Raw genomic sequence first — 10,180 nt, 5'->3', positions numbered from 1 at the left:
GCCGGGGGCGGGGAGCCCAGGCCAGGTCGGGTTGGGGCGGCTGGACGTGCCAGGCTTGGGAGCCGGACGAGGGAGCGCACCTGGGTGGAAGGGAGAGGGGAAGCTAGGGACGGGGCTAGGTGGAGCACGCGTGGGCCCGGTGGGAGGGGGCCCTGCCCCATACTGGCTGCCTCATTTTCCGCCTTCCAGATGGAAGCGCCGGTGGCATAATATTAACTACCGATTCCTGGGCAAGGGCCCAGGCGTCTAGATCCCCTGCGCCCGCCAGAGCAGGGGAGGGGCGGAGTCAGAAGAGGTGCGGCTCTTGGTGGGCGGGGCTAGAGGCGGGACTTAAGGAAAAGCTGCGTGCCCAGCCGCCGCCTTCCAGTCTGAAGAGCCTAGGAGCTGAAGTGGGAGGGGCCTGCAGGCTGGGCGTGGTTTCCTTGGGGTTATTCCTCCTTGACTGGGGGCCACCCTAAACGTTTTTCAAGACTGACACATTTGGACCACCCTGGTCTCTGCACTATGAAGCTCTCCGCAGCCACTGCCGCACCAGGTCATCTCTGGCCAGGCACCACTGCAGCACTACCAGGATGCCTAGGAGCTGACCACAGGGCTCAGCAGACCTCTCCTGTCTCGCCTGCTCTTCCCCTCAGAAGTGTATTTCAGGAGATCTGGCTGTTCTGCTCCCCATTCTGTTTTTGGTGAATCCTCCCACACACACCCCACCTCTGGCCTACATATACCCAGCTTTTGTATGCATAAATATTTAAAATAAATCTTAAGGGCCCTCCCTGGTGGCTCAACGGGTTAAAGCGTAGCACTGTGAAGCTCTCCGCAGCCCCTGCAGCACGAGTTTGATCCCTGGCCAGGGAGCTGACCCACATGGCGCGGCAGATCTCGCCTGTCTCACTCCGCTGCTCCTCTCAGCACTGTACTTGGTCAGTCTAACTGTTCTGCTCTCATTTCTGTCTCTGGTGAACCCTCTCACCCCCTCCCACCTCTGCCTGTACCCCAGTTCTGTATGCACAAATAAATAAATCTTTAATAAAAATAAATCTTAAAAAAAAAAAGACTGACACATTTTATTGTAATGAAATTTCTGTTCATCAGAAGACACCTATAAATGGGGGTGTCACATAGGACTTATCAAACATAACACCAGTTCCATTTTGTGCAAGGCACTGGGATTCTGCCCTGCGGGCAGAATTGTGTCCTTGGGTATCAGCTAGGTCAGCACCAGCACAGTGGCTGGCAATAACTTGATCACACTGTCTTTAACCCTTGTGCCACCAGGGAGGCCCTCAAGGGCCTATTTTAATGGTTTTGCCAGAGTTCACATTGATGATACAAATAGTTAAAGTCTCTGTCTTCATGAAACTTACATTATGGTTGCTGTGATACCAGTGAACAGACAGGGCCTTAGATGGCACAAGGGGTTAAGATGCAGCATTATGAAGCTATCCCACAGCCATTGCAGCACAAATTCGATCCTCCACCAGGGAGGTGACCCACATGGGGCAGCAGATCTCTCCTGTTTCGCCCACTGCTCCCTCAGCCTTGTATTTCAGTAGATCTGCCATTCTGCTCCCCACTCTTTCTCTGGTGAATCCTCTTATCCCCGGCACTTCTGGCCTACACCCCAGCTCTTGTATGCATAAATAAATAAATCTTTAAAAAAAATAAACAGACAAAGCCATGTACTGTGTTTGAGACTTTGTCTTTGTGCATCAATCTAGAACAGTGCCAGACTGGAATTGGATCAGGAATTAGTGAATGAATCCATGGAAAGGTGGTACTTCTTCATCAAGACTAAGGGTTCAGTCATTTCACACCCTGGGAAGAATGTTTGGGGTTGAGGGTGGCCTCTTAGACGTGGTTGTCTTTTCTGGAATATCCCTACTTCTCTGTATCTATTCCTGTCCTTAGAGATCTTCAGAGCCAAGGGGCAGGTTTAAACAGGGCCCCTCCAGGGTCTCTGGAAGTGAAGTCACTGCTAAGCTGATTTACCCCACTGGCAACTATGGTCTGACCAGCCTGGACTAGCAATTTCTCTGGAAGCAACCCCTCCCCTGGGACCTCAGTCCCAGGATCTCTGGCAACTTCCCAGGGTAGCATCCTGCAGCCTGGAAGGAAGTCCTTCGTCCTTCGTCCTGTCTACTGCCCACAGTCCCTGCTGAAAGCCCCACCCCTTTCCTCTTAGTCTGCCTGGTGGACAGAGGGAGGGATGGACTAGCCCTGCGGCTGCAGGTAATAGACAACACAGTAAAGGCCTGTAGCTACAGAGAGGTGAGCCTCAAAGGCAGAATTTTCTGCCACATGCATTATTTCATTGAGCCCTTCAACAGCCCAGTTTACAGAGAGGCAGTCCCAGAGAGCAGAGCATGACAGAATGATACTAGAACCCAAGTCTCTTGATAAAAGAGTAATAATCTTAACAACAAATATTTACTGCACACTCACTGTCTGCCAGAGAGTTAAAACTTAGCATGCATTTTCTTGTTGAAAGCCTCATTGCTGGTAGGTGCCTACTTCTACTATTCTCAGAGGAGGAGACTGAGCCTTAGAGGTATTCCATGACTTCCCCAAGGACACCCAGCTCACTCACAGCCAGGCTGCCTTTGAGCTCAGGCAGTTGGGCACACCCAGACACATACCCTGTGCCTCCGGTTCCAGAAGTGTCACGGATGTCAATTTTCCATGGATTAGGTGAGGCAGGTTTCAGGTTCATTACACGATGGCCGAGACCAGTGTGAGCCGAGCCAGGATGAACAGGATATGGCCTGGGAGGCCTGCACAGCCCAGTGTCTGTTCCCTCTCTGCAGGGTAGGGGTGATGATTGTGCACTTTTGCCCGCTCTCCTGGGGTCTCCTTGTTGCTGCCCTTCACGGCTGCCCTTCACTGCCCGAAGAAAACAGCTTTGTTTCTCTGACTCTGTCCACTTTATGGAGTAGTGGTCTCAGTGCTCCCCCTTCACACCCTAGGACTGAACCCCCAGGACTGGACGGCATCTCCTGTCACCCGCTGACCCACCCAGAGCATCTCCCCTTCCCCAACCTCCCAGTGGGGTAGAAGGATGAACAGACCTGACTCCTGGCTCCAGATCCTTATAGTGCATAGAAAAGGCAAGGCGGAGACACGGACCAGCTCAGTAAGGTGAATAGGAAGGTGATGTAAGTTGTTCAGGCACAGTGGGCCCATGGATGCCCAGGAAGCCTCCAGGAGGGGTCCGTGGAGATGCACCTTAACCACTGGGCAGGCATTAGTTACGCATACACCCTAGGCAGGAGGTTCAGTGTGGACAAAGGCCTGGCACTTTGCAAGACAAGATGGTACTATCATCAAGGGAGCCTTGAGACCGGCAGCCTGAGCACCTACCTAAGATGAAGCTAGCTGGACCTTGACTTTCATGGTCATGAAGACCAGAAGCAGGGATTGGACATTCTCCAGGGAGAAGCAGGGATCTGTGGACAAGTTTAATGCAGGGGAGGCGCATGTTTCCATCATGGCATCTCCAGGCCCTCCTGGTGTCTCAGAATCTACTCTGGTGGTCAAGGTGTATCCACTCTAGTCCCCAACTAAGTCCAAGTTCTTGGGGTACCTGTCCCTGTTCTCCCCCTTACACGTTTTTCCAAGTTCTATTCAGGATGGGTTCCTACCTAAGTCTCCTGATCAAGGCCTGACAGAGGGCATGGGTGGCTAAGAGGAGTCTCCAGGCAGCTACCCTGACTCACTCACTCTGGTCAGGGGCAGCCCCTAGACCCCAGCTGAGAAGACCCATTTAAGACCCACCCCCTGCCATTTTGTGGGAGGTCTCAGTCGCATAAACAGCCCCACCCTAGAGGGCCCCTCAAACCATCTCCTACCTCTAACCCACACCCACCGTATGGACCCCAGTCACCATCTTTGATGCCCTCCATCCTGTGAGCATCTCTGGACTTCGCCTCCTCCACCCTCTCCTAGCTCAGGCCACCATCACCTTTGTCTGACCCAGATCAACGGATTCTTTTCTGCTTTTCTGGCCGCCAACTCTGTCCCCTTTAGTCTGTGTCCACCTGGACATACTTTTATATGTCTTGGAGATCCCTGTGGGACATCTGGGGCATTCTTCAAGGGCTGCTGGGGTTCTGGAAAGATCTAGGCTGGAGAGTGAGAGCAGAAAGGGACAGAGACAGGGGGCTACTTCTTTTTTCCTCTAACACAGATTTCTCTCCAGCCCCACAGACATCATAAAGCCACCTCAACTCGGCCTGGCCAGAACTGACCGCCCATTTCTGTGTACCTCCGCCCTATGCCAGCCTCCTCTATGCCGCCTGGCACCTCCTTCTGCACATTTGCTCAAGCCAGCCCTTGGATCTCTCTTGTGCGTCTTCCTCCTCACTCCTAACATCCTCGGGCTCTAGCTCAGCCACGCAGCCAAGACCAGAAGTGATGCCCATTGTCCTCGGACAGAGTGAATAGAGATGTTGAGCACAGGGCAGGGACTGTCCAGGGTCACAAAGCTGGAAGGTGGCAGAGGATTGTGTGACCATCTGGCATATGAGGCTGGCAGGGAGAGTTGATGGGGTGAGGTCTGAGCAGTGTGCAGAGGAAGGGGTGAGTTTGGGGCCTGCACTAGGGGAAAGTTTCAATTTCCTTTTAAAGGGACTTCCCCTAAGTGGGAGATTTGGGTTGGAAAGTTGTAAGTGACCTACATTCCACTGGTTTGGCCACAGCTTCCCTAGGATCTGAAAACAAACTGAAAGTTAGGAAGATGGGGAGGAAGGGGGACAGGAGAGGTTGAGGATCGCCAAGAATAACTGGGCTGAATTTCTGGTGACTTCATCAAGAGGCAGAGAGGCCAGAGGGCTGAGATGGCACACCATGTTGCTTCTGGGCAAGAGATGCTCCAGTCGATACTGTCTGGACCCATAAACTGGCTTATGGAACTAATCGCACTACACACAAACTCGTGTGTACACACATATGTCTGCGCATGAACATTCACACACAGAGACGGGCTTGTCCCCAAGAAAGAACTATGGGATACTTGGCCACAGGGGAGTTTCCCAAAAGTCAGACATGACCGCTAATAATAATCATAAATGCCGGCACCCACGACACACCTGGTGTATGCCCAGCCCCGGCCAACTGCTAAAGTCGCGTTATCTCGTGCAGGGGAAGAGGGAGGCCTCTTTTAAAATTTCATTGTAAAAGAGAGAGGGAAGAGCGGAAGTAAAAGTTCTGGGTACTGGGCCCTCCCTGCTGGCACAAGGGGTTAAAGTGCAAACACTATGAAGCTACCCGCAGCCACTGCAGCACGAGTTCCATCCCTGGACAGGGAGTGACCCACATGGTGCAGCAGGCCTCTCCTGACCCGCCCGCTGCTTCCCTCAGCAGTGTATTTTGCTCAATCCACCTGTTCTGCTCCCCACTCTGTCTCTGGTGAATTCTCTCACTCCTGCACCTCTGGCCTGTACCCCAGTATGCATAAATAAATCTTTAAATTAAAAAAAATGTGTTAATTAAAAAAAAAAAGTTCTGGGTACCTAAAATTCTGGCTCTTGTGATTGGGTGATTGGGTGACTGGATGGTGGGTTCCTGTAAAGGGCATCCAAGTACCCTCATGTCCAGTCTCAGGTTGACAACCAAGGCAGACCCCAGCATACCTGGGTTCTGAAGAGTCAGCTCCTGGCCTTGCCTTATCTCCCCCTTCCGTCATCCCTAAAGTCTCCCCACTCAAAGTACCAGACCCCTCTGTGGTGGCCTCCAGCTGTACGGGGCACTGCCACGCTCCCCAGAGCTCCCAAAACCCACTGTCTGCCAGTGCAGCCTTCCCTTCTGCTCGCATAGACCCTCCAGCTCACCCTCCTCCTCTGTAAACTGGAGCAGAGATGGGACGCACAGCACAGGGCACGAGCTAACGCGGCGAAAACTGCAGCGGCCGGCGGGGGCTGGACATACACCAAGCAGGTCGTGGGTGCCGGCATTTATGATTATTACAAGCGTCATGCCTGCCTTTTGGGAAAGTCCTCTGTGGCCAAGTATCCCCATAATTCTTTCCTCTGGGGATTTTGCTCCCCCTCTCGGCTGCTTCCTTCCTGGCTCCTTCGCGGTGCCTTTTCCTGCTCCCCACTGCCAGGACTGCCCAGGACTTCCCAGGGTACCTCAGGAACTGCCTGGCTCCAGGCACCCTCTTAATTAGCAGTGACCAGAGGTCCAGGTATCTGGAGCCAGTTCTGACTTGGAACCTTCTCTCTGCTGTCCTTCTAGGCAGACGTTGGGTCCTGGCTTTGGCTCAGGAAACGACGCGTGTCTTCATGCGAAAGCAGAGCCTCCTGGCGGGTCCCCTGCATGCTTCCTGGGCACCTCCCAAGTTCTTTCCAGATATGCCTGGTCTCAGTCAAGGGGTCCACTTCACCAGCTGTCATCCCAAATAGAAATAAGAGCAACAATATCATCACCACCTTACCACCTGCACCCTGCTAGTCACTGTTGGTCTCCTAGACCTCGCTCCACACTAGGCCTCTCCCTCTTCTCACCTCCGCACAAACCACTTGCTTTTCCCATTTTGTCCTGCCCTAAGCTCTTCCTCCAGGCCCTGGCCTCCAGCATGCAGCAAACAGGGCTCTCATCTCACCCTGGTCTGGTCTTGCTTCTCCTCAGGCCCCACCTGTCTCTTCACCTGGATGGGAAACCCCCAGGGCTAGGGCCCAGCTTGACTCACCGCTATCCTCCTGTGAGCAGCAGTGTGAATCACAGAGCCCAGTCTGCACCAGGACAAAAGGGCAACCTGAGACTGGAGACGGAGGGGTCTGGCTCACGGTGAGTGGAACAGGTAGAGGCAGACCTAGAACAAAGGTCTCTGGGTTCAGCTGATGCTTCCCAAAATGGGGACCCTGGGTCTGGGAACGGGGCTCATATTCTGGAGGTCTCCATTGGGACCTAGAAGTTCTCTGGTATGATCTCTGCCTGCCTCGAAGCCTCTGCTAGTCCCTCAGCTAATAAGCCCTGGCTCCATCTTTGGTGAGGTACCGCCCGATCTAATCGGATCCCCACTCAGGGTCCCCCTCAAAACCCACGCCCCCTTCCTCCTTGGTGAGCAAAGTTCTCTGTTGCCTCTCCTCCTCCAGCCCAGTTGTTTATCCCCTGAGGTCCCAGGCTCCTGATAAAGAAATGCATTCCCTCCTGTCCACGGGGGCGTCCCAGGCCAGGGCCAGGCCAGGTCCAGGCCAGGAGGGGGTGTGTCTGCAGTTTCCCTCCCCCATCTATCTCAGACTCACCCTGTCCTATCCCTGCCACACTGTTGTGGCAGAAGCTCACACCTCAAAAGTTCTGGTCGCAGCCTCAGTGACCCACTGAAGCACGCACAGCCACCCAGTGGGATGTTCACACAAGCACAAAGTCGCCACTGTTTGGTCCACACACTCCTATTGTCTCACACAGCCACACACACAGTTCTACACCCCATCACAGTCAGCAACACACTACCTCAGACAGGCACACACCCAAAAAGTCTCAGAGTCACCAAGAGTCACCGAGTCTCTCTCTTTTGCCCTAAATGCACACAGCCAGCGATGTAGACTCACACAACCAGGAATGTACACACCTGGCCACACATGCACACACACACAGAATCACAAAGTCTCACACACAGACAGATTCAGAGCAATACACAGTCACACACAGAGAGAAACAGACACACACAGTTGCACACAGGCCCCTGGAGACGCAGAACAATGGGCGTATTGTCTGGACTGGCAGCAGCTGGGGAGGAAGGAGCACAGTGTGGATGGAAGAGGCTGTGGGGACTGCTGAACCCCCCCTTCCACCCTTTACACCTCCCCCCACCCCCCACAGTATCCTAAGCTTTTTCCTCCTCTTGAAGCCAGATTCTACCCGGACCTAGATTTGCTGAGGGATCGGGCTTCCAGACCCCATCCCAGCCCCTGGGATGTCTGGTCCGGGCTAGAGCAGCTCCCCTATGGACCCACAGACTCCCTATGGGGCTCTGGGGACTCCAGGTCCTTTAATCTGGAGGACCCCCCTCCTCCTGGGATCCTCTAGGGCAATTGGCCTTTTTCCTTCTGGGCAGCTCCTGGGAGCCAGGAGCTTTGGCACCGACTTTCAGCCTCTGACCCCATCCCTCCAGGACTCCCACGCCTCATCCCCGCCCTGCCGGCCAGTGTGGGCAGCACCTGGCAGCACTGTGGGTGTGCTATTGCGGCAAGACCCAGAGGCAGGTCCGCACCATGGTGGCAGAGGGCCAAGAAGTCACTGTTGGGTCAGTGAGGTTCAGTGAGGTGCAGTGGCGAGGGGGTGCCCCTCCCTGTCTCCTCTTGCCTCTTATTCTGAACAGGCAGCCGGAACCCTCAAGGGACAAGTCTTCTAGGGGTTTCTCACAACCCCAGCCCATTTTAGCAGGTCTCTCTGAAGTCTTTCTCACCCTCTGTTACTGAGATCTGCTGTGAGCCCTTTTCTTTTGTGAACCTCAGTGTTCCAGACCACAAAAGGGGTGTTCATAACTAAGCTAAGAGTTTTCTGTACTTGGGGGCCGAAGTGGGGATGGAGGATACAACAGTAGGTGCTGAAATAGCAACCACCTTAGCCCTTTCACCCCTCTGTGGTCAGATCTATGGGGAGTTCCGGATTTCTCAGGCTCTGGGTTGTCACCACACCTGGGACTCTGCCTCCCAGGAGGCCTCACCAGTAGGGAAGGAGGGACGGAAGAAGGCGGGTGAGGGGGGTTTGCAGAGCCTTGCTTTTGCCATACTTCGCTTCCGCCAGCCCCCATCCCCATCCTCCTGGGGCTGAGGCAGCAGCAGACGCCTCCGGAGCTCTGGAGTTCCCACCAGCCTCTCCAGGCAAGGGGAACAGGAAGTGGCAGGGCACCAGAGCTGGAGTCACCAGCCACTCCCACCTGGCCCTGCCTCTGCTCCTCTGCAGGCAGAGCCCGGGGCTCAGGGAGCAGCGTGGATGTTCCATTCCTACTCTTCAGGAACTGGAGTGTTTTGAGGTTTGTTGAGCCCCCTCTTGGGGCTCCTCTGCTAGCTTAGGGAACCCAGATGCAAGGGAGTAGATGTGGGGGAGGGTGCCAGTCAAGCAGATGATGTCTCTGGGTCTCAGACTCCTCAGCTTCCAAGTGGGGATAGAGACATCGTTCAAGGTCACAGGACCACCCCAGGTGGTCTTTATAATGGGTCCAGGCAGAGGAAGAGTTTTTCTGTGAGGGCTCCATTTGACAGGCCATGAAAGTTGAAGGAGGAAGCACACCAGTCTGGCCAGACCCAGGAGGCAGGAGGCAGGCGCAGGCAGGCTGTGGTTGGGACCTCTGAGGGGTCTCCAGGACAGGGGGCTCACACCCTCCCTCCCCAGCCAGGTCCTGTGACTTCTACGACCACATTCTCAGGACCCTCCGTCCGACGAGTCCGATCCTGTGAGCCTTTCGAAGGGTTCATGGGGACTGGTAGTGCAGGAGGAACGCGCTGGGGGCCTCCAGGTGTGGGGCGCCCACCCTGGGAGGGGGCAGTGAGAGAGCGAAGGACTGCTTTCTCCCCTTTTCTCTACGGAGGAGACCCCTCCGCCCGGTTAGCTGAAGGACCCACGCCCGTCCTCCCACACCAAACCCCCTCTGACCCTGGCAGTCCGGTAGACCGGCTTGGGGACCAGAGCGCCAGCGTCGCCCACCGAGCCCGAGGGGCTCACAGTCTGACCCCGCCTCCGCCCCGGATTGGGCGCTCATTTAAATGTCCGGCCCCGCCCCAACCCCCGGGCGCATATATATAGGCGGCTCGGCGGGCGGCGGGCGGCATTCTGGCGCGGAGCGGAGCGGCGGCGGGCTGGGCTAGCGGGTCGGGCGCGAGTGGGGGTGCAGCTCGGTTCCCCCCGACACCCCTCCCCCTCAGGCGTGAGCCCCACCCCTCCGCCAGCCAGGCCGACCCGGCCTAACTCTCCCCTGCGGCGCGAGCCCGGGGCGGCTCCGGGCGCCCTCCAGCAGACCCCCCATCATGGGCAGCCAGAGCTCCAAGGCTCCCCGGGGCGACGTGACCGCGGAGGACACAGCAGGCGCTTCCCCCACTAAGGCCAACGGACAGGTGGGTGCGCTCGGCACGGCCGGACCTGGCCCCCTCCTCTCGCACCTCGCCCCCTCCAGAGCCCTGGGCCGGGGCCGCGCGCTTTGTCCGGCCCGGGACACGCGGCGCCCCCTCCCCCGCCCGGTCCC

At 55.9% G+C, this 10,180-nt stretch overlaps 1 protein-coding gene across 1 annotated transcript in view; it reads left to right on the top strand.

The window, feature by feature from the left end:
* Positions 1 to 9,759: 9,759 nt before the first annotated feature.
* The window catches only part of MARCKSL1 (MARCKS-like 1), a 2,409-nt gene continuing 1,988 nt past the window's right edge, over positions 9,760 to 10,180 (top strand). The window contains exon 1 of the mRNA XM_004678743.2: positions 9,760 to 10,052. Coding sequence (XP_004678800.1) covers positions 9,966 to 10,052 — 87 coding nt within the window. The 5' untranslated portion in view covers positions 9,760 to 9,965. The remainder of the gene's footprint in view (positions 10,053 to 10,180) is intronic.

This window comes from Condylura cristata, unplaced genomic scaffold (genome assembly GCF_000260355.1).
Source record: "Condylura cristata isolate star-nosed mole 26May11 unplaced genomic scaffold, ConCri1.0 scaffold00008, whole genome shotgun sequence".
In the NCBI taxonomy this organism is placed as follows: Eukaryota; Metazoa; Chordata; class Mammalia; order Eulipotyphla; family Talpidae; genus Condylura; species Condylura cristata.
The sequence above is the reverse complement of the archived record's forward strand: the minus strand, read 5'-3'. Positions and strand labels throughout refer to the sequence as shown.